The 25,623-nt window shown below is 35.3% G+C and overlaps 3 protein-coding genes across 5 annotated transcripts in view; 2 read left to right on the forward strand and 1 right to left on the reverse strand.

Moving 5' to 3' along the window:
* LOC137759193 (olfactory receptor 4K2-like) overlaps positions 1 to 25,623 on the forward strand; it is a 133,824-nt gene that overhangs the window by 79,435 nt on the left and 28,766 nt on the right. The window lies entirely within an intron of this gene.
* On the reverse strand, positions 1,030 to 1,983 carry LOC137764638 (olfactory receptor 11G2-like). The gene has a single exon (XM_068543687.1). The coding sequence runs from the start codon at positions 1,981 to 1,983 to the stop codon at positions 1,030 to 1,032; it is 954 nt and encodes a 317-aa protein (XP_068399788.1).
* LOC137759167 (olfactory receptor 4N4C) lies at positions 19,676 to 20,602 on the forward strand. Its single transcript, XM_068535102.1, has one exon. The coding sequence runs from the start codon at positions 19,676 to 19,678 to the stop codon at positions 20,600 to 20,602; it is 927 nt and encodes a 308-aa protein (XP_068391203.1).

A 25,623-nucleotide genomic window follows, 5' to 3' on the forward strand; every position in this document is an offset into this window, starting at 1 on the left:
TGAGTTGGGTGTTCGTTGCTGCACGCAGGCTTTCTCTAATTGCGGAGAGCGGGGGCTACTCTTTTGTTGTAGTGTGTGGGCTTTTCATTGCGGTGGCTTCTCTTGTTGAGGATCACGGGTTCTAGGCATGTGGGCTTCAGTAGTTGTGGCACTCGGGCTCAGTAGTTGTGGCTCACGGGCTTAGTTGCTCCGTGGCATGTGGAATCTTCCTGGATCAGGGCTCGAACCCATGTCCCCTGCATTGGCAGGCTGATTCTTAACCACTGCGCCACTAGGTGCAGACTCTTTTTAAAGAGTCATCTTTAAAAAGTAGGTAGCTAATGGTGAAAATAAAATGCAGAATCAAACCAAAATTTGTAATTATATATTTTAAATGTGTCAAATGGCAAAATTCTGAAATAAAATATGGTCCTAAAACCTGTCAGTTGACACTGGATTTGCAGCAAAGGGAGTTAAGTCCTGACTAATGCCTTTTACATTTAGCATGTATCTTAACTTTATTTGAATAAATACTAGCCATTAAATTCCTATTTCTTATTTTGTGTACTTCTGACGTACTACCTAATATCCAACTAAGGCTATAAGTTTCTTTCTTTACAATCCTTACAGTAGAAACATGTATTATTCTTCAGAGAAGAGTGAAAAGATCACACTTGCAAGGCTGGACTTATTTCATACAGAAATCCTTCCTTTTACTCAGTAACTACCAGTGGAGGAAAATTTTTAGTGTTAATCCCAAAACAAGTTCATAACCTCTGTTGCATCCTTATATGTTGCTCCAATTCTGAAATACAAACCAGATTTATACTTCCTTTTAGAAATCAGTTCTAATGAAAAGTTCAATTTTCTTGAGACAATCATATTTCTTAAATAAGACTAATCTATCATGTAGTGAGTGCTTTTCATGATAATCATGGACTTTATTGTAACAGTTCCCTAACCAAAATGATTAAATTTTCTAGAAAACCATCTTGCTCATATCTTATTCAGATAGGTTATGTTGGGACTTGGTTCACTATGACTTCTGATTTATGTTTTATGGACAGGTATTTCAGTCCCAAAGACTTTCCTTAGGGCATTCTTCATCTCCTTGTTCCTGAGGCTATAAATTAGAGGATTGCAGAGGGGTGTTATTACAGAATAAAATAAGGCCACAATTTTTTGCACTTCCACTGGGCGTCCTGATCCAGGACTACTATACATCACCGTAACAGAGCCAAAAAACAGAGTTACTACAGTCAGATGAGAAGCACAAGTGGAGAAAGCTTTGCGTTTGCTCGCTGCTGAGGACATCTTTAGCACAGCCAGAATCACCAGAGCATAGGAGCAAAGGATGAAGAGAAAGGTGCCAAACATGAAAATAGCATTGAAAGTACAGTAAATGAGTTGTGTGGTGGTGTCTTCAGAACAGGACAGCGTCATCAACGGGACAGGATCACACATAAAATGGTCGATGATATTTGGGCCACAAAAGGGCAACTGTGAAATGAGAACAACTGGGGTTAGGAAGAGCACGAACCCACAGGACCACCCAAAGATGACAAGGCCAGTGTACAGCTGTTTAGTCATGATGCGTGGGTAATGCAGAGGACGGCAGACGGCAAGGTACCTGTCAAAGGCCATGATGCAAAGGTAGAAGCCCTCGTCACGCCCTAAAGAGAAGAAGAAGTAGAACTGTGCAAAACAACTCACAAAGGAGATGGACTTGCTTGTGGACAGGAAGTTGGCCAACATGTTAGGGACGGTCGTGGTGACATAACATATTTCCAGGAGAGAGAAATTCCCCAAGAGGATGTACATGGGGGTGTGAAGGCGCTGATCCCACCGCACAGCACAGACAATGGCTGTGTTCCCCATCAGGGTCAGGGCATAGGCTACTGAGAAGAGCCCGAAGTAGAGGAGCTGCATTTCTGGGCGTGAGGGAAAGCCCATGAGGATAAAGTGGCTAACGTACTGGGTGGTTTCTCTGCTGGACACATTCATTAGTCTGGAAGACATGGAGATGACAGTGGTTACTGCACTTTAATGGAGTATGCTGATTCGTCCTGAAAAAAACCTAATTTCTTTATCTTTTATTTCATAAAATTGTAAACAGACTTTTCTTTAAACAACAAAACCATGACTTTCATGGCTCAGCCTTGGACATATATTATTTTAAAGAGTCACCATAATAGAAAGCAGGGGAAACATGAATTGGAGACAAATTTTTACCTTTCTAAAAATTCTAAACTAGATACTAGGAATGTAAAGTTTTGTGATTCTGTTAAATTACCTGTATTCGTCTGCTCTCTCATCTGTTTACCTGCACTATTGATATTACATTTCTGTGCATGTGAGGTTCTTTCAACAGTACTATGAATACCTGTTTCTTTATGATTTATAACTGATATAATATTAGAAATGAAATCAAGATACTGTAAAACACTCTGTCTCAATGCAGTGCCATGACAGAACATAAATTAATTCTCATTCTCACTTTCAGTTCCTCCAGCTTACTCAAGGTGTAATATGCCCTTCATGGCAACTGACACAATGAATAACAGACTGTCTCAGTGACTGGCCAAGTTCAATGTGCCTGTATTTGGTATCCATGGTCAAGTTAGCTTCAAGAAAAATGGAAAGATACCTATCTATCTAGTCATCCATCCACCTATCTACCTATCAATTTTTTTTTTTTTTGGTGAGAATTTTCATAGTCCTTTATTCACAGCCCTTTTCCACCGCATCTGGGCACGTTCTGAAACAAGAAACTTCTCACTTCTCTCCTTCTGGCTGCTTCCATCCCAAGTAGTTGTTATTGAATCAAAACTCAATTCTCCTGTTTCCTCAGGACCTTACTCTGACCTAATACATTAGGCAAAATAATTCATTCAAAAATGTTTATTTATTTATCTTTCTTTTTTGTGATTGACAATATTGTCTTATTTCAGGTATACAGCATAGTGATTCAGTATTTTTACAAATTATACTCCATTAAAAGTTATTACAAGATAATGGCTATAATTCCCTGTGCTATGCAGTATATCATTGTTGCTCATCTATTTTATACATGGTAGTTTATATCTCTTAATACCATACCCCTCACATGATCCTTCCCCCTTCCCTTTCCCCACTGTTATCCACTAGTTTGTTTTCTGTATCTATGAGTCTGTTTCTGTTTTGCTATATACATTTGTTTGTATTATTTTTTTAGATTTCGTGTATAAGTGAGATCATATAATATTTGTCTTTCTCTGTCTGACTTATTTCACTAAGCAGAATATTCTCTAGGTCCATGCACATTGCTGCAAATGGTAGATATGGAAGCAGACCAAGTGTCCATCAACAGATGAATGGATATATATATATTTATATGTATATATATATCACATATATTATTGTACCAGTAATATTACAGTGTAATGGAATATTACCCAGCCACAAAAATATTTATTAACATCTTCATTGTGTCAGGTAGGCTTTTAAGTGCTGGAGAAACAATTGTGGACATGGCAGATCTTGAGCTCATGGAGCTTATAATCAAGAGGTTAACAGTACACTTTTAATACATTTTGTGCTGAATTTTTATTTGTTTTCCACTACTGGAAATAGTTTTTCATTTTAGAAAGAGTATTTAATAAATCAAGGAAGTCTTTTCAAGGTGGGAATCCAAGACTTTGTGTCAGGGAAGTCCTTGACATATTTCTGTGTAGGAAGGTAATATCAGGCTTCCTAAGTCAGACCATATAAATGGCTGACTCTTTCATTTGACGATTGAGATGGCACCTAAATTGGAAAGACTACTATTTATAGATCCTCATTGCCCTTTGGATTGTATAAATATGGATGCAGTAAATTAGGCCAGCTAAACGTGTGGCTCTATGTGTTGTATAAAACAGTCCGTTAATGTTTTTAAAGAAAGAATTCACTCATTCACACAGGGCTTTTGAGGAAACTTGTCTCCTAATACCTTGTTTGAAAGATATTTTTATATTCGAATGAATTATCTCTCTCTCCTTTAGACATTCCTGTGTCTCTTTTACTCAGGATCCTAGTGCCAGCCACCTCAGTTAATTTATTTATGTAGAGAAAAGTCATTGACAAAGGATTTGTTTTAAATCATTATTGATACTTACCCTTTTTGTTTTGGAATATTTCCTGGAGATAGCAACTGTCCAGTGACAGATTTAGAGTAAATCTTGTATGTACAACAGAAACTCATACATGCTGACAATTGTTACTTCAAAAAGAATACATATTAAACCAGGGCTCATTAGTTTAATGGAACTGGAAAACAATGTATGGGCTTGGGAAAGATGATATCTCTGAAATGAAAGATTTGTCATATTTTCTCTACTAACCAAGCAACAGAAATCATCAAAATAAATCCTTCTCCAGCAATTTATGAGTTAATATGTATCTTCACTTGAAATCCTAAGCCTCTTTGTTTATATCTCTTATTCATCTTTTAGAGAGAGAGTGAACTAAGTGAAACTTAGAGCTTAAGTTTCCAAAAGTTAAGGAAACAAGAAGGAAATCTATATTTTTACGCTTTTTTTCTTTTTGGCTGGCATTTCATCCTAATGAAATATTTAGTTTTCTCAAAGAAGAAAATGCTTCCTATTAAATTATTTTTGCAAAATATGAGGCACATGTGGCTCACATGTTATAGTTTCCACTCACTCCTTAGATGAATGCTGAGAAGAGTTTCAGAGACAGGCGATAAAACTGTACTCCGTGGAGCAAAAGGTATGTGAGGGACTTCCAAGAAATTGGATGATCCAGTTTGTAATCTTTTAAGGGTTGCATAGGGTGAACCCTGCAAGGTAATTTTTCTCCAGCTTCAAGGCACATGTTTATGGTTAAGATGAAAGCATAGATGAAGGTAATATATATGCATACTTCCTTGCATCATAATCTTTGGGGATTTCGGGCTTTCTCTCAATGATCTGTTAGTATTTGTTTAAAAGAAGAGATAATTTTGAATTTTCACTTACTTGTAATCAAACACTAAGTCTTACTACTCTCCAAAGAATAGTGAAGATGTGGAAATTGATTCTATTTTTTTTTTCATTCTGTAGTATCCATGTATAGTTGAAGGTTCCTGGGGAAAAATTAAGTAATAATTGGGACTGTCATAATAGCTACAATAGAAAGCTTTATCACTGGGTTCCCTATATCTATTTTGAAGAAGAAATCCTTGCCCATCAGGTATTTGTACTTGCATAGTTTGTTAGAGATATTTGAGTTGCATTTCTTTTTTAGAGCAAAAAGAGTTGACAAGTCAAACTCATAGAAACAGTAGAATTACTAGGGACTGGGGGATGAAGGAAATGGGGAGATGTTGGTCAAAGGGTACAAACTTCCACCTATAAGATGAATAAATTCTAGTGTACAGCATGGTGGCTATAGTTAACCAACTATATTATGTACTTGAAAGTTGCTAAGAAAGTAGATCTTAAACCTTCTCACAATCGCCACCCCCCGCAAAAGGTAATTATGTGAGGCAATCAAGGTGTCAACTAGTTTTATTGTGGTAATCATTTTACAATCTATATGTGTATCAAATCATCATGTTATATTATACACCTTAAACTTAAACAATGTTATATGTCAATTATATGTCAATAAACCTGGAAAAAAACTGGTAGCTTAAGAAATTTAATTGCCATTCAGTTATTCCACAAATATTTATTGAATACCTACCATATGCCAATCACTATTTCAGATATCAGGGATATTGTAGAAAGCAACCCCAGAACTCCTGTCTTCACAGTGTCTAAATTTTATTGGAAGGAGAAGAAAATAAATAACATAAATAAGATAATTACATATATATTAGAAAATAATATGGAGAAAAAAAGAAAGCAGGGAGTGGGGGAGAGAATGTTAGCATGATGGGTTATGATTTTAAATAGAGTGGTTAAGAGAAGCCTCATAGAAGGTGACATTTAAACAATGTCTTACAGTGAGAGAACAAACTTTCTGGATATCTGTGAGAACTGCATTCCAGCCAAACAGAATAGTTAATCATAGGAACCAGAGGTGAAAGAAAGTATAATATGTTGGAGAAACAGCAAGGAGGCTAGTGTGGCTATAGTAGTGTAAGCAATGGGGAAAGTAATAGGACATGACAGCAGAGAGATGACAGGGTGAGGGCAGATCATTTCGGGCTTTGTAGGGTATTGTAAAGACTTTGGCTTTCACTGTAAGAAAGGATCAGTAGAGGTGTTGAGCAGAAAATAAAAAGATCTGGCTTAAGAGTTTTTTTTTTTTTAGTTTCAAAACGTTGTACCTAAAAGTATATACATTGCAATTACACAGTTCATTGAATTATTAAAAGTGCACACACCCATTTGACAACCACCTGAATAAAAGAAATAGAACATTACTTAGCATCCCAGAAACCTCATTGTGACCTTTCCTATTACTACTTCTCTCTCCACAGTAACCTGTATCTTTACTTCTGATATCATCAATTTGCCTTATTGAAATGTATGTAAATGAAATTATACAGTGCCTATTTTGTGTCTGGAATTGTTCATCCATAATTAAATATGTGAGATTTATTTGTGGTTTTTCATATAACTGTATTTCATTTATTTTCTGTGCTTGTAATATTCCTTTGAGTAAATATACCACAAGTCTTTATTCTTTTGTAGTTGGGACATCTGGGTTGCTTCCAGTTAGGGGCTGCTATGAATAATACTGCAACGAATAATATTCTACATATCTCTTGGTGTATATTTGCAAGTATTTATGTTGTATATATATGAAATGCTGAATCCTGGGGAAGGAATATGTTCAACTTTAACAGATAACATCAAAGAGTATTCCAAAATATTTGCCAAATGTACACTCCCATGAGTAGTATATGACAATTCCCATTATTCTGCATTTTTTGCCAGTCCTTGGTTATGTCAGTTTTGTTTTTTTTTTAAACATTTAGGAAAACACACCCTGTGTTATATTTGGATATACTCTTTTTTTGAAAAGCCTTAAGAGTCGTGTCCATTTTTCTGTTGGGAATTTGTTGTTACTTTAAATATTTAAAAAATATATTCTGAAAACACCTTATCTTGTTCCTGAACTTGGGGGAAGCATTGAGTATAACATTAGCCATACATTTTTCATAAATATGCTTTATTAGCTTGAGGAAGTTCCTTTTTATTCCTAGTTTGTTGACTGTTTTTGTCATGAAAGGGTGTTTGTTGGCTTTTATCAAATGCTTTTTCTGCATCTATTGAGATGATCATTTTTTTTTCCCTTCATCTACTAATGCGGTATATTATATTACTTAATTTTCATAAGTTGAACTGTCCTTTTATTCGTGGGATAAATCCCACTTGGTCACATGTATAACCCTTTTAATATGCTACTGAATTCAGTTTTCAAGTATTTGTTGAAGATTTTTGCGTCTATATTCATGAGGGTTATTGTTTTGCAGTTTTCTTTTTCTTTTTCTTTTTCTTTATAAATTTAATTTAATTTATTTTTCTATACAGCAGGTTCTTATTAGTCATCCATTTTATACACATCAGTGTATACATGTCAATCCCAATCGCCCAATTCATCATGCCACCACCACCCCCGCCACTTTCCTATTAAACCCATTTTTATTTATTTATTTTTTAATGATACAAATGGAAGAGACCTAGATGTATTGGTTTCCATAATTGTCTAGTGAATTATTTGTTAGTGATCAACTTACTCTTCTCTGACACTAAGAACCCAATTACTGACCATGCTTCAGAATGTAAAAGATTGTAATATCTGAGTGCCAACAATTTTTTAAAATTTAAATGAACTTTTCAATTTCAAAACTAGAGGGTCTGTTCATCCAAGGGCAAGAGCACTTTGTGAGCTTTGAGCTTTAGTCTTATATTTTTTTGATAGCATACTATGAATAGACTTTGAAGGAAATAGGTTCTTGTCAGCATCAGGAATGAATATACATTAATAACTGATTAAAACAATACCAGGGTTATTCTTTATCTATATTCTATTTATTAATTGAGAAGGTAATTTTGTGCCAGATCCAGCGCACTTCAGGCACATGGGAAGGAATAATGGTACGTAAAGTTTGTTCTTTGCTTTGGGAATTTTTCCCTATGATGACTCAGTGGGGTTCCCAGCCCCCGTGTTTGTGTTGAGGCTCCCCCACACCAATAAGCAATTCCTGGACTGCAGCAGGGCGTCCAAAAATTCAACTCAAATCTGACACTATCTACCCAAGATAGAATCAGATTCTACAGGTAAAGTGATCAGTCCTACAAGACCAAGCTCCACTTGAGATGCCAGATGCAAGCCCAGGTTGTTATCTGTGCTTCTGCTTGACTGGCTACAAATCAGAGGTTCCTATGATCCCCTCTTTGGGTTTGATTAATTTGGTAGAACTGCTCACAGAACTGGGGAAAACCTATTTACTCACAATTAGCATCTTATTACGAAGGGTATCAATCAACAGCCAGATGAAGAGATACCGTAGGGTGAGGTTCTGAACAAAGGAGTTTCTGTCCTTGTGGAGCTTGGGGCCTGGCATGGTAGCATGTGGAAGTACTCTGTTTCTGGGATATGGAAACTCTCCAAAAAGGACAAAAAACTGTCCTTTTGGGTTTTTATGGAGGCTTTATAATATAATCATGATTGACTAAATCATTGGCCAATGATGATTTATTCAACCTCAAACCCCTTTCCCCTCCCTGGGAATCAGGGGGTGGGACTGAAAGTTCCAACCCTGTAATCACATGGTTGGTTCCCCTGGCAGCCATACCCCCACACTGGGGTAGAATTCAAAAGTCACCATCATTAATATAAACCTAGTTGTGATGGAAAGGGCTTGCTATGAATAACAAGACACTCATTCTCCTTTGTGACCCTGAGGACAAGAGACCAAATATTATAACAAAAATGCTCCCCATTGCATCGATCAGAAAATTCCAAGGGGTTTGAGAGCTGTGAGCCAAGGGTTTTGGTCATGTGAATGACCAAATATATATATTTCTTATAAAACACAGTAACACGATGACCCTATTTCATCTTCAATGTTGCAGTGACTTTTCTTCTAAGAACCCAATGATACTGATAGAAATTATGATTCCTGAATTTTGAGTTGACTTTTCATTGCCTGGAAATAAAACAGTAGACTTCTCTAATATTTTACAACAGAGAATGAAAAAAACATCTAACATACAAAAGATACAAACATACATAATAAAAATGATGAGTTATGTTTCTAGAGTTTATGTTACCTTATTTTTATTTCTCTGTATTCAAACCAGCCAGACTTCTACTCATTTTGTCACTTATCCTTCATTTAGTGAAGATTACATTTCTTTCGAAAGAGACTGCTGACACAGTGTGCTCTTCAAACACCAGTATATTGCTACTATAGAGTGGTATTTGTTGAGAATACTGAAGGTAACAATAAGAAGAAAAAAACATCAAAAATAGTATTGTAATGAAGAGTTTCTTAATTAGACACACATCTGGAATTAACATAAAAAGAGAAATGGAGAACTTTTGGTTCACTGGCAAGCAATGATACATGATTGGTATAAAGACTTATATCAGTAGTTCTCAACTGGGGCAATTGCAGCATCCAGCGGACATTTGGAAATGTCTGGTGACATTTTTGGTGGTTACGCTGGGAAGTGTGATTGCCATCTCATATGTAGAAACTGGGGGTGCTGCTAAATATGTATCAGCTACCCCCCCACAAATTATATGGCACCAAATGTCATAGTGCCAGGATTGTGAAATCCTGCCTTAGACAATGAGCAGGGATATAAGGCAGGCTAATGTAGGGTAAATGGGTGTTAACCTCATACATAATCTTTTAATGTGCAGGGCTGCCTCTAAGTAACCCAGTACCCTCAGGTATGTGGGTAGACTCCTTCTCCCCACTTAACTGTTCCCTGTTTCTCTCCATTACTTCTAAATGTCTTTTAATCTTTTTTGTGCGTGTGTCTTTTAGTCTCTCCTATTTCTCCCAAACTGCTGTTGTGTTTCTGTTTTTAATATCAGCAGTATCTGAACTGAGTAAGTTAATATTTTTGGTTCCAGATAATGATTACACTTTCAATTACTCACTGACCAGCGAGATTTTAGAACTCAAGTTCCACCCCTCTCATAGCTTTTACCAGATCTCAGTATTAACAAGATGGACTTAACTATTTCATCTGGTAAAAATCATCTTTATTATCCAAACAAAAATAAAGTTCTCCTGTTTTTTTAAATTACTAAAATAACATGTTTATTAAAAATTAAAAAGTAAAAGTATATGAACATATAACGAAAAAGCCAAATATTACTGGCAATCTCTCTTTCCCCAAGGATTGGGGTTTTCCTCTAACAAAGCCTGTGAGGTTTCCCTACCCAGCTCCATTGGATGCAGGCCAGTTTGCCTATTTTGCATTTCTACACAATATGATTAATTGTCATTAAGTAAATGGAGGTGCAACAAGAGCTACAATATTCTTCAGACAAGTAAGTGTAAACCTCAGATTTTAAATCTAGCAAAACTGGCATTTAAATTAAAAGGCTACAAACAATTTTAAACAAAAATTTGGAAATGTTGTTTCAAAGGACCCTTTTGTAGAAACTATGAGAACAAACTTCAGTCAATCGTGAAAACCAAGAAACTAGGGAAAAGGATGGGTATTGAATATTAAATATATTAAACTACATCTAAGCCTGAAACTAATGTGGGAATTTGCATGGCTGAAAAGTATGAAATCTACATGCCTTGACAATACAGGAACTATAGAGTTAGTTGCTCCATTTCCATCTGGTGGCACATTAAATAACTTTCCTGAACCACTCACTAAAAACAAATACACATCTTGGATAAACATCTTTTGAAATACTTTGATGAACTAGTCAAGAAAAAAAGATGGTGTAGAATATTGAGAATCTAAAAATCAAATGAATTTGGAAACCCAGAGAAATAAATGGTGAACAGAAATCAGCTTTTACTGTGAGGATGTGTGTTCTGTTTTCAAGGCCACAAGTGTTAGTGGTTGGTAGGGACAGAGACGGATAGGAGAAAAAACCCAGGGCTCATCTCAGGAGACCACAAGCTGAAGTCTCAAAGGATATGATAGGGACAGAGTAAAAGGACAAAGTAGGTGATTAAATAGTTAATCCCACTAGGGGATTGTAGATAAAGAAAAAAGTATAGGAGACCCCTGTAAGTTAATGATCACTCAAGAAAGCAGTTTGCTTAACTATAAAACCAAGCAGGCTTGCTTAGCAACAGAAGCATGAGACATGCCCCAAAACAATAAAACAATGGTGGCATGAGACCCACATCCTGCTCAGTAAGTTAATGACCCCTAAGACATGCTTTCTGCACACATAAAAAACAATAATTTATAGAAAGGTGACATTTCAAAGTGAAAAACCCTCATTGCATTGAGACCTGAAATAATTTTTCCACAATGCCACGATAGTCCCGGCTTGACCAGGTAGGGACAAGAAATCTCCCCTGCCCAACCTGGAGGAGGAGCTGATGATGGAAGCATGACGTCTACTCAAAAATGAGGAAGAAGGTGGTCTTTTCCTCCTCCCCTCTTTTCCTTTGATTATAAAACTGTAGCCCACTAAGTTCTCTGGCAGCACCATCTCGCCTGCCCACTTGTAAGCCTCACAAGCGTCCTAGTCTAATAAATCACTTCTTATCTATCACTTTGCCTCTTTCTAAATTCTTTATGTGCTGAGACATAAAGAACCAGAGCTCCTCAGAGCCCCCCTGAAACACCACCTAGTGGTTTCAGATATGTTCTCAGGGTAGTGGTGAAACATTTTTAAAATCTCACCACCGAGTGGCATGGACTTATATATACTACCAAATGTAAAATAAATAGCTAGTGGGAAGCAGCCGCATAGCACAGGGAGGTCAGCTCGGTGCTTTGTGACCACCTAGAGGGGTGGGATAGGTAGGGTGAGAGGGAGATGCAAGAGGGAGGAGATACGGGGATGTTTGTATATGTATAGCTGATTCACTTTGTTATACAGCAGAAACTAACACAACATTGTAAAGCAATTATACTCCAATAAAGATGTTATAAAATAAAATAAAATAAAGTAAAATCTCACCACCTAAAAGGCAAAAAAGAGAAAAAAGAATTATGAACATAAGTGGACTCACACATATTTTTCAAGTTTGAATTTATACTCGTGAATAGTCTGAATCACTGCTAGCTGACAATTTTGTTTGAAGTTTCTGATTCTAGAGCTATAATGCTTCCTGATAGAAAGAAATACAAATATCCTTTGGCAGATCTTGCCTTTGTTCCAGGCCTGAAAGTATTTTGCTGATTAACTTTGACGAAATAAGAGCTTAGAGTCAAATATCAATGAACAAACAAGAAAGCAAGGCTTTGTGAATGACAGCCATAAGAACAACAGAAAGAAGAATCAACCACAAAAGAACCACAGGTTATAAATTAAGTATATTTAGTATTTTTGGAAAAATAAAAAAGGGTTGGAAATATGAATAAAAAGAAGGACACTATAAAAACAAACAGGAAAATTATAAGAAAAATAAAGAGAACAGATTCAGGTTAAAAATTCAATAGGTGTATTTAAATACAAATTAGACACACCCAGAGAAAACAGTAACCTAGAATACAGAGCTAAGTAAATTATCAACAGTGCAGGGCAGAGACAAAAGGGGATAGGAAATGAAAGACAGATTAAGAGACACTGAGAACTGAATGAAAAATTTTAACATATGCCTCATCAGAGTTTCAGAATGAGAGGATAGACAAAAATGTGACAGAGGCAATATTTGAAAAGATAATGCTGAAAAATTTCCAAAACTAATGAAAGACACCAATCTCCATACTCAAGAATCCCACCAAAATATTAAGATAATTTTTCTTAAATGCACGTTAAAACACACCATAATGGAGCTGCAGATGAGTACAGACAGCCAAGCAGATCCTGAAAGTATCTGAATAGAAAAGCAGAGCTTATTCCCAAGGGAAAGCTAGTTAGGGAATCAGCTGACTTCTTTAACAGCAAAAATGTAAACCAATGTTTGGAGAGAAAATAATTATCAGCTCTGTGAAAATAAAATAAAAACATCCTCAGAAAAGCAGAAACAAAGTTCGCTACTAGCAGATAACCAGCTAAGGGAAATTTCAAAGTATAGCCTTGAAACAATAAGAAAGTGATCCTGGCTGGGAGGTTTGAGATGACAAAGAAAAAAAAAACGGCAAGTATGTGGTTAAAGCTAAATAAAATCTACTGTATTAACCATCAAAACAACAAACAAACTTCTGAAGTTTAGAAAAATAACTAAAGTACATGAAAATAACATTTGCATAAGTAAAGATTTGGTATGATTGGAGTTAAATGTATGAATGTCTTTATGTTTTTCTGGAAGATGGTGAGGATATTGATTTACTTTTAACTTTGGTTGGTTACCAGCTTTAATAGGTTATGCCACAGCAGTAACACCAAAATTTCATTGGTTTTTCATCAAAAGTTTATTTTTTCTTATGCAATGCCTGTTGCAGGTTTGGGTGACTCTCCAGAATACTGAAAAAAGAAAAAGGTTAAAATGAAAAATAGCAAATAAATTAGAAAGAATGTTATTTTAGTTAAATGAGTTAAGGTTCCTGTATTATTCTAGAGCTGTGCTACCCAGTAGAGTACCCAGATGTGACTTTTTGCATTTAAATTAATTAGTAAAATTTAAAATTCAGTTCCTCGGTTTACAGCCACATTTCAAGTGCTCAATATTAATATGTGGCTGGTGGCTACCATATTAGACATTTTGGGGGTTTATGTTTGTATCTTATGTAATAAGATCATTTCTGGAATTTATAGGTAATATCATTAGGTCCATATTGTGAGCAATGACAAAATTAGTTTACACCTGTTTTTCTTCTTCTTCAACTCAGATTACAGTGCTTAAAAGTATTATCTTTCTTAATTTTACCTTTCCACTGTCTATCGCTTATGCTTCAATTATTTAATTACTGCTTTAATAATATGCAGTACCTGTCATATGCTTCCACTTTCATCACATCCAAGGAAAAACAAAACTAGTCTATGATGTTAGAAATTAGAAAGTGGTTGCTAGCAATGGTGGTGGTTACAGGGGAGAATGACAAGGATCACAAAGCAACTTTTTGGAATGAAGGAAATATTCTATATTTTGTTGGAATAGTGGTTCCTTGAATGCATACATTTGACAGAAATTATCAAGTCCAACACTTATCTGTGCATTTTAATGTATATAAATTATATTTAAAGAAGTATAATCAAGAACTTACTTTCATGCTAGCTTGTAAATGCATGTAATTTGTTGAAGGACACAACAGAAATTAATATTAATTTTTTGTCATGAGATATGAGGAGAAATGAACGTATGGAGGACTGGGGTGGGAAGGAAATTTCTCATTGTACAGATTATTTTTAAATCATTTATTTTTGAAACGTATAAACGTATTATTTATTAAAAATACATTTTAAAAACCAAATCTATTTAAAGCAGAATGTCTACTTTTCAACCTTTACCTGTTCCAGTTATCCCCATATTTGTAAATGACACAATCACCCACACAGTTATGTCATTCAAAGTCTTAAGAATTATTCTCGCTTCCTCACCTCTCATATCCCGTCCTTCAAAAATTCCCCTTACTCAGCCATAAGAAGGAATGAAATTGTGCCATTTGCAGGGATGTGGATGGACCTCCCATACAGAGTGAAATAAATCAGAAAGAGAAAAACAAATATTGTATATTAATGCATATATGTGGAATCTAGAAAAATGGTACAGATGAACCTATTTGCAAAGCAGAAATAGAGACACAGACATAGAGAACAAATGTATGGACCCCAAGAGGGTAAGTGGGGTGGGATGAACTGGGAGATTGGGATTGACATATATACACTACTATGGATAAAATAGATGACTAATGAGAACCTACTGTATAGCACATGGAACTCTACTCAGTGCTCTGTGGTGACCTAAATGGGAAGGAAATCCAAAAGGATTGGATATATGTATCCAGCGAAAGGAGGGGATATATGTATAGGTATAGCTGATTCACTTTGCTGTACAGCATAAACTAACACAACATTGTGAAGCAACTATACTCCAATTTTAAAAAAAGTCCCCTTGACTATTTCTTCAAAATATATCTTTGGTATAAATTCCTCTGTCGCTTGTTCTACCTCCTGGCCTAACCTACCATCATCTCTTGTCTATAGTGCTTCAAATGCTCTCTAACTGGTCTCCTGGCTTTCACTCCTTGCCCTCTATGACCCATTTTTACTAGTAACCAGAATAATCTTTTTAAAAACATAAATCAGATAATGACACGCTTCTGCTTTTAATGTCTCAACTGGAATGATGACCAATTGCCATTTGGTGTATATCTGGCACTTCTTTATCTTGCCTTATAATTTTTTTCCCACTTCCCCACTACTATCTTGCCACACTGGCCTTTCTGTTTCTTTTTCCTTCTTTTTGCTTCTCACTGCACGATCCCCTTCCTGCTCCATGGATTTTATCAGCTCTTTCTTCAGATCTTCTCATGGTGGACTTATTGTAGACATTCAGATCTTAGTTGAAATGCCATCTCCTCAGAAAGGCTCTCTGTGGCTAGCTCAGCTAGAGCAGCAGGCTCTTTCTCCATTTCTTCCCAGAACATCACTGTGTTATATTTCCATCATAGCACTCACCACTATCAGATATTTTCTCTCTGGTGTGTTTGTTTATTGTCTTCTCCATGCATTAGGATGTAAAATCCCCAGGAGCAGAAACCATTTTTGTCTTGTTCAGTGAGATTAAGACTTCTGGAGTGAGCTTGGAAAGCAGCTTGAAGTTTTCAAGCAACAGATAACTTTCTTGTATCTGTTAAGTCTATTTGAATATGTGGTTTTACAGAATATGCATTTCTATGCCTCTCTATCCTTTCATATTCATTTCTTATCTTCCTAATATAGTCTTTGCATTTATTCCTGTTCTTTAATTTCCCCTTCCTTTTAGTCTATTATTTTTACCTTCATAACTTTGTGTATCTCTTTCTTCCTCTACTTTTTCCATTTTTCATTCCTCCCACCTCTCTTTCTCTGAACTGGATATAAATTAGAATGAAATATGTTTGATTATGCATTTTTTTATTTTAAAAATATATGGCTAGTATTTTAATTTTTTAAATAGAAAATATGTGTCTTTAAAACAAAATCAAATCTACTAAAATTTAAATTATGTTGCCTTCTACTGCATGATTCTTCATTATTTTCCTTCTGTTTAATAATATTAAATTGAAAAAAATAGTTCCTCATCATCGCTTTAGCAAAGCATAGAAGACAACTATTCCTAAAATGAAAAAATAGTAGATACAAAGACCAAATAGGGTCTATTTAGGAGGACATCTCCACTGAGGATTTAGTCAGTTCTACAACATGCAGTTCTTTTTTCTAAGAAGGATTATTCAAAGGAGTCTTTGTGAACATCATTTATTTTCTCTTTGCCTATCTCTTTGTCACCAGAAATATGATGAATCTAACATATTTACCATCTACTTGACTACATTATTTCCTTTTTTGATATACCAGTGATTTTCTGTCAATTATACTACCTTTCTCTCTTTGAATTGCAGTGTAAAATATAAATCTCCCTTGACTTTCTATTCACTCAGACCTAATAAACGTTCTGGCTATCCCATCATTTCCATCACTGATGGAATGTTGATTTTAGAATCCAGAAGTGACACTGTGTCTCTTCAACTGAAATATATTTGAGTATTTGTACCTAACGTATCTCTAGTCTAATTCTTTCATTATATCTTGTTGGCATTCTAAAATTTCCCTTTGAAAGTGTTCTATAGTTTTGTTATCCTTCAAATTCCCAAAGTACAGTCTCTGTTGCATCAGAAATTGGTTGTTATTTTCAAATGTTAAGAGGCCCCTCTGTGAGAAGAGGTATTTAAGAGCCAAGGCAGGAATTGAAAGTTATTGTCTCTTCCATTAGGAGGTGGTGTCTGCTGTGTGAGAACAATGTTGGATTGCTGGAGAGGTAAACGTTTTTGTCATTCTTCATATTATAAAGAACAGAAAGAAGGAATAAATGGAAACATGTTACAACTTTTCTGGTGGGACATCTGCTGTCTTGTAATGCAATGGTCAACATTATAGAAGAAACAAACTAATATTTGAAGTCTGAATTCAATAATACAGTAGCACCTTTTATCTGTCCTTAATAATATAGCTCTAGTTCCTCTGGATATTTAGAATTACTTTATTGGGGATACATAAAGCCTTTATTAAAATACCAGTTTTCTTGGGGATGTTAACACTTGGTCTTAAATTTATATATCATATATTAACTGAAAGAAGTGAGGGATGTTAGATAGTAATAAATCCTATCTGTTAAGGAGTCAGTAGAAGAACATAAGTGCATGATAGGAAATAAAACACAAAGCACTGTGGAAAAGCCTGCAACCCTTAACCTTTAATACATAAAGTTTTCTCTTATGTCCTAAAGACAGTCTAGACGTTTGCAACAGTATGAAATAACCAAGTACATAATAGAGTGGGAGATGCACATAACTTAGTAATAAGTACAGAGGGATTCTTGACTTACTTTTCTAACAGTAGGTTTTATGCACAGAAATAAATATTGAAGCCAATGAATGCTAAGAAAAAAGAAAGGAAGGAAGGAAGGAAGGGAGGGAGAGAGGAAAGAAAGAAAGAAAGAACGAATGTAAGGAAGGAAGACAGGAAGAAAAGATGTAGAGAACAGAAAAACTAATTTGGATTGTGCCATTTGTAAATGTTTGTGCTTCAGTTTTGCTTAGGAAACAATTCATGTGCTTGTGCATGTGTGTGTGTGCATACATGCATTTGTATGTACATCTGTGTGCCTGTGTAATGTAAAGTGCCTCTTTAATAATTTGTAATATTGACTGTACACAGAAACATCTGTTATTAATTAATCTATTTGGGTTTAGACATACAAAATCAGATATTTTGATGTTTTGAATAGTTATGCCATTATAAATATTTTCTTTGGTTTCTTGATTTGGGACTTGATTGTACTTCTTCTTTCTCTTCTCTTGCATTCTGTCTCCCATTACAGTTAAAGTTAGTGGACCCATCTTTCCCTCCTCTCAACACTCCATATTCCACAACACTACTTAAAAACAAGTGTGCCATGTAACTGAAGGCATGTGCACCATTGTTCTATATCACACTGCAGTATTATGCTCTAGTTCAAGTCTTCAAGTTTTGAAAAATTTTATCCTAAAAATAAACAATTTTTGATCATGCATGAGCAACATATGTATTTTATTTGTATATTTTATATTCATTTATACTATGACACTTTCCAAAATAGAACTGCAAAGGATGGGATAAAATCATGTACGTAGAAATTCTATTATTGTCTTTGTCTGGGAGGGGGAAATTTCCCCTCTACCCATCTTGAGTTCTTGTGTCTAATAATAAAATTGACACAAGACAAATTAACAGAGAAAGAGAAACAAATTTTAATCATGTGCATGGAGGTCTCATAGAAATGAGATTTAAACAAGTGGCCAAAGCAGGTGCTTATGTACTTTTTAGATGAAAAAACAGTAACTTTGTGAGTAATCGACAGGACAAAGAAACTTAGGCTTTGACTTAGGAGGTCAATTAGTAAAGAATCTAAACGGAGTCTGGGCGTGGGTTAGAAAAATTAAAAAGTAACAAGGTTCGTTTATACAGGTTTCTCGGCTCAAATTCCCTATCTAGTGATAAGGGTGTCCTTCTATCTCCAGATGCAGGGGCTGCACCTTTCACATGAGAGATTTCTTTCCTGTTTCAGGGAGACAGAAAGAAAGATCAGAGTGTCTCCTTTGCATTGACAATTTCTTAAGTAACATTAATTAAAAATAATCAATACGCCATTGAGACACATTTTGGGGTGGACTACCCTGGGCCTCCAAATTTTCATACCAATAAATTATCATGTGCATTGGATGAGCACATTGCCAATTTAGAGACCACTGTACAGATAAGCCTCAGATCTCAATTTCTCCAGAATGACTAGGATTCTTTATATTTAGACTCGGATGATGGGTTAATATTCCATGGAGAAAAAGGAAATATTTCAAGTAAGCAGGCTTTAAAAAACTTTTTAGGTAAACATTCTTAAGGTATAATTTACATACAGTAAATCTACCAATTTCTGTATAGTTTAATGGTTCAATAAATTTTGGGCAAAAAAGACACTTGTAACCATTACAATTGAGATATGGAATGTTTCTGTTACCATAAAAAGCTCTGTCATTCCTCTTTGCTGTCAATCCTCACCTCACCACCACCCACCCCCCCATTCAAATAAAAACTTGAAGAATTTAGTATCTGTGTTTAAGTTTTTTTCTCAGTCAGAAAAATGTTCATATGCCTCATGTAAATCATAAACAAATCCAGGGCAGGGCAGAGTGCTGCATGAGAGAGCAGTTAAATAGGAGCACAGGACAGAAGCAGAAGAGTGTGGCTTCAAGACTTGGGTGCTGGCACTTAATGATTTATAGAAGAATAAAGGGTAGAAGAGATTTCTTCGTTTGTGGGAGAGTGATGGTATAACATAGATGTAGAATACACAGCTTTTAGCTTGAGAAGAACTATGATCTAGATGGAAGAATTGGAAATAACCTCTCTACTCCCTGATATACTACAGGCAGAGGAGATGAAGATAGAAAATAGCACAGTGGTGACAGAATTTATTCTTGCTGGTCTGACCCAGTCTCAAAATATTCAGCTCCTGATCTTTGTGCTAGTTTTAATTTTCTACCTCATCATCCTCCCTGGCAATTTCCTCATCATCTTCACCATCAGGTCAGACCCTGGCCTCACGGCCCCCCTCTACTTCTTTCTGGGCAACTTGGCCTTCCTGGATGCATCCTACTCCTTCATTGTGGCTCCCAGGATGCTGGTGGACTTCCTCTCTGAGAAGAAGGTGATCTCCTATAGAGGCTGCATCACTCAGCTCTTTTTCTTGCACTTCCTTGGAGGAGGGGAGGGGTTACTCCTTGTTGTGATGGCGTTTGACCGCTACGTTGCCATCTGTCGTCCTTTACACTATTCAACTGTCATGAACCCTAGAACCTGTTATGCCTTGCTGTTGGCTCTGTGGCTTGGAGGCTTTGTCCACTCCATTATCCAGGTGGCCTTCATCCTCCGCTTGCCCTTCTGTGGCCCAAACCGACTGGACAACTTCTTCTGTGATGTGCCACAGGTCATCAAGCTGGCCTGCACTGACACCTTTGTGGTGGAGCTCGTGATGGTCTTCAACAGTGGTCTGCTCACCCTCCTGTGTTTCCTGGGGCTTTTGGCTTCCTATGCAGTCATCCTCTGCCATGTTCGTGGGTCTGCTTCTGAAGGGAAGAGCAAGGCACTGTCCACATGCACCACTCACGTCATCATTATATTTCTCATGTTTGGACCTGCTATCTTTATCTACACTTGCCCCTTCCGAGCCTTATCAGCAAACAAGGTGGTTTCCTTTTTCCACACAGTGATCTTTCCTTTGATGAACCCTGTGATTTACACCCTTCGCAACCAGGAAGTGAAAGCTTCCATGAGGAGAGTATTGAGCCGGCATGTGATTTGTTGAATGGATTTTATAATAGGAAGTCATGAAGGGGAAATTCTGGCTACAAATCATTCATTCATTTAACAAATACTGTTTTTCATTGAGTTCCTTCCATTTTTCAGGTACTGTTGTAACTAATGGGGGAAAGTTATGCATAACAAGAGAATACACTTAGTGTGTTTAAAGAACATAAAAGAAACACCAGAGTGGTTGGAGTATAATGAGTAAGTGTGAGAGATTTTAGGTGTTAAGTTCTATGTGACTGTAAGGGTCAAATAACTAAGGTCTCTTAGGCTGAGATAAGAAGTTTTATTTTATTCTAATTGCAGTAAGAATTCATCTTAATACTTTAAGCAAGAGAGCTGACTTATCTGTAATTGTTTCTTCCATGATTTAGATCAGTTGTCCCCAACCTTTTTGGGACCAGGGACCAGTTTCATAGAAGATAATGTTTCCATGGATGGGGTTGGGGGGCTGGGAGGTGGGGGGGGTAGGGGTGGTGGTAATGCGAGCGATGGGGAGCAATGGGGAGCGGCAGATGAAGCTTCACTCACTCACCCACCGCTCACCTCCTGCTGTGCCACCCAGTTCCTAACAGGCCTTGGGCCGATACTGATCCGCAGCCCGGGGGTTGGGGAGCCCTGATTTAGAGGTATATCATCAGGATTCTGGGTAGAGATCAGTAACTGGCAAAACATCATTAAAAGCCAAATGTTATTCTGCAGACCTGTTTTGAGCAATTTAAAAAGCTTGAAAATTGTTGAAAACATATATTCTTTCCTCCCTCAAAGTTGGTAGACTGATAAGAAAGGAAAATAATTAGTTTTATGGAAAAAATGTCATGAAATTATTTCACTTGATTGTATTTCAGTGCTTCATGATTATTACTAATGGGTTATTACAAATCCTCCCTGGATGTTAAAACTTGTCCTCAATTGATTTCAATCCGATTATGGTAATGATACTTACTGGTACTATAGATTCTGTTGGAGATTACATAAATCACTCTAGTTATTTTAAGTATAATGGGGTTTAATGTGGGAAATTAAGTATAAAATCTTTTATGGAGTAGGAGACCATTCTATGTGCTGAGCTGTAGATATCTAAACATATCTAAATGAAGAAATAGAGAACCCAACAGCATACACTGAGATAAAAAACTTTTTAAAAAAAATTGATAGTATATGTGAGCTTCCATCAGTAGAGATACAGGATATTTGAACAGCACTATCAACAAACTTGACCAGTTGCTGTTTATAGAGTACTGCACTCATCAATGACAAGCACACATTCTTTTCAAGTGCACATGAGTCAGTCTCAAAGATAGACCATATGCTAGCCCATAAAAGTCTTACTATATTTCATACAGAATATATGCTCTGACCTCAGTGAATCTGAATTAGAAACAATTGACAAGAGAAATATATTCCCCAAATATTTTCAAATTAAGTCATATGCTTCTAAATAACTTAATGTGTACCAGAAGGAATTACAGAGATTATTAAAAATATTATCCTTTTAATAATCTATTTTCTGAAAGAGTTTGTGTTGAGTTAGATTTTTTCTTGAATAACTGTTTGGCAGATTTCATCAGCCGAGCCATTTGGGTCTGAAGATTGCTTTGTGGGAAGATTTTTAAGTACACATTAAATTTCTTTTACATATATACAGCTATTCAAGTTATCTGTTTCTTCTTGAATTAGTTTTGGTAATTAATGGACTCAGAATCTTGTACATTCAACCTAAGTTATCAAATTTATTGGCATGAAATTGCTCAGAATGTTCCCTTAGCATTCTTTTAATTTCTGTAATATTTGTAATAATTGCCCTAATTTAACTTCTGATATTATTGATCTGTGTAATCTCTTTTTTTTTTCCTGACGAAAGTGGCTAAATTTTTATGAATTTTATTGTTCTTTACAAGGAACTAGCTTTTGGTTTCATTTGTTTGTCTCTGTTTAAAAAATGTGTATATTTCTTCTCATCTATATTATTTAATTTCTTCTTTCTTTCGATTTAATGTTCTTTTTCTAAATTGGAAGATTAAATTATTGATTTAAATTCTTTCTTATAAACCCTTTAAATAAAATCAGTTGATGCTACAAATTTCCCTTCAAGCACTGCTTTATCTACATATTGCATATTTTTATATGTTGTGTTCTCATTTTCATTCCATTAAAAATATTTTCTAATCTCTACTTTGACTTTCTTACTCATGGGTTATTCAGAGTGTGTTTTTTTCCTGAATATTTGAGAGTATGCCTGATACATTTATAGTTTAATTCCATTGTGGTCCAAGAACATATTTAGTATGATCTCAATCTTAAAAACGTGTTGAAATTTGTCCTATATCCCAGAATAAAGTCTATCAGATTAATACCTGCCATGTTGAATGCCATAATAAGTTTTGAATTTCAAACCTAAGAGTATACTTTTGAAAAATGTTGAAAAATTCTGATGATATGTCTGCAGCACATAGCAACTATACACTGAGAAGTTGTAAATTTTATCAAGTCAGCTAGATATATCCTTTACATATAGTGTAAAACAGCAGTCTAATGGGTATCTCCTGAATTTCTTCTGATGAATTGTAAATTTAATCAAATACAATCTGTTAGAAATTACCCATTTTTCCAATCTTGCCTCTTACTGTTTCTGCACAGGCATGGGGTTTGATTCTTCAATGACTTTGCACACTATTCTCTCCTTTACCATTTGTTGATGATCATTTCAGTGAAGACAGCCATAGTGCTTCCTGCTTCTTGATATATTTCCAATGCGCATATGGTGTTCATTCCTCTTTGCTCTTATGATACTCTAAGCACAGTTCTTTTATAAAACATCTCACCATTATTTTAATTGTGTGTCTGTATTTACAATTTTTTGCCTTTGCTGAAATTAGAGTTTGTATTATTAAATCTGTATTTCATCTCTTAGAACAATGACTTGCTCTGGTAGATTCTCAATAATGGCTAGTAAGAAGTGAATGAGTAGATGAATACATTATTATTTTTTATTGTAGAAAGCAGACTTGGAAAATTTTAAATAGGAGCCAATGTTAATAACAATAATAACTTCAGGAACTGACTTTGTGGTAGACAGGAATTATGAGATATATACACAATTTTTTAAAAGTTCAGAGAATGTATATAACATTCTGAAATATATTTTTCCACATTTTTGCCACATGCTCAAACTTTTTGTTTAAATATAAGGACATATTATATATGCTGCTTTTTAACTTGCTGTCTTAAAAATATTCTGGAACCTATATTATACATGAATGTACATGTCACATATACATACATATTATATATATATAATATTTTAAATGCCTGTGAAGTATTAAATTGTATGCAGTTATTAAAATTTATTTAAATAATCCCCACTTTTAGATATTTATCATATTTGTTTATTAATAGGGAGAAAGGAATATATAATGACATTTGCTTTTCTATGCATAATGCTTTTGGGAAGATACACAAAGAGTAATAGCTATTTTCTATTGTGAGGTTTGTGTCAGGGGAAATATAGATGAGGGACAAGACATGGGAAGGAATTTTCTCTCTGTATAAATTTTTTCACTCTCTTGGCACCCTGACCTCTTTTCTGTTCCTCAACACACCAGATCCTTCTTTCTTTCTTTTTTTTTTTTTTAAATTGGAAAAGTGAAGAGTACTTTACTAGCCTTTTCAGAAAATGGTGGATGTTATTGTTTGGTATTATACAGATCTTTGTTTTTGGTGGCCTCTTACTGGAATGGTTTCTTTTAGACACTCAGATCTTACTTTAATAAAACCTCCCCAGAAAGACCCTCTCTGACCACCCTTTCTAGAACAGCAATCTCTTTCCCAAGCTCTCTCCAACTCACACTCTGTTATATTTTCATCCTAAGGCTCATTACTATCTGATGTTTTCTTTCCTGCTTGTTTGTTTATTGTCTGTCTCCCGGCATTGGAATGTAAGGAAAGGGCTTTTCTCTTGTCTGTATTGCATTGCTGACACAATACTGCCAGGCTCAGGGTAGACACCCAATAAGTAGTTGTTGAGTTGGGTGCAAAATCTAAGGATGTGTCAAAAAACTCAGTAATAGAGATAAACACTACCTTAATATTTTTAAAAATCAAAAATACCCCACTTTAAAAAAACTCCATTATAAGAACTAGCTTAGGTCTGCAGATTAATTTTATCTTATGTATTGGGATGAACGTTAAGAAGTGAGGAAAGTCTCAGATTATGTTTATAATTATGGAAAAATACCACATTTTTCAAAGTCAAACACTTTTTTTTGGCAGAACTCTAACCTACTCCAAGATGGGGCTTTTACTCCACCTAAGTACATATCTAAGGGAGTGACAAAAAAACTTAGTAATAAACAATATTCTAATCAATTTTTTGAAGTGCAGTTGATGGACAATATTAGTTTCAGGTGTACAGCATATTGATTCAGTAATTTTACAGATACACACCATTAAAAGTTATTACAAGATAATGGCTATAATCCCTGTGCTATACCGTATATCCTTATTGCTTATCTATTTTACACATACTGGTTTGTATCTCTTAAACCCATAACCCTAATTTGCCCTTTCCCCTTTGGTAACCACTAGTTTGTGTTCTATATCTGTGAGTCTGTTTCTGTTTTGCATAAACATTCATTTGTTATATTTTTAAATTCAACATATAAGTGATATCATACAATATTTGTCTTTCTCTCTGACATAATTTCCTAAGTACTATATTCTCTAGGTCCAATCAATATTTTAAAAAATAAAAATTCATGATAAACAAAATAAATACTACATTTTAAATAAAGTCTGGATTAGTAATAGTGTTATGTTGAGCCATATTGGACCCTGAGGCAAAAGGAAAAATCTGTAATGTTGCTGTCTTTTTTTTTTTTTTTAAGATATTCTGTTCATAATTTTTACATAAACTTTGACTTTTAAAATATTGCATTAAAATATTATTTATCTTGATTACTAAGGTTTTTAGTATCATGGTTAACTTTGTGCCCGAAGCAATACCTACCTCACTTGTCT

This window comes from Eschrichtius robustus, chromosome 1 (genome assembly GCF_028021215.1).
Source record: "Eschrichtius robustus isolate mEscRob2 chromosome 1, mEscRob2.pri, whole genome shotgun sequence".
NCBI classification, from domain to species: domain Eukaryota; kingdom Metazoa; phylum Chordata; class Mammalia; order Artiodactyla; family Eschrichtiidae; genus Eschrichtius; species Eschrichtius robustus.

Coding starts and splice junctions, on each gene's coding strand:
- LOC137759167 (XM_068535102.1), top strand. CDS start 19,676: ATGAAGATAGAAAATAGCACAGTGGTGACAGAATTTATTCTTGCTGGT.
- LOC137764638 (XM_068543687.1), bottom strand. CDS start 1,983: ATGAATGTGTCCAGCAGAGAAACCACCCAGTACGTTAGCCACTTTATC.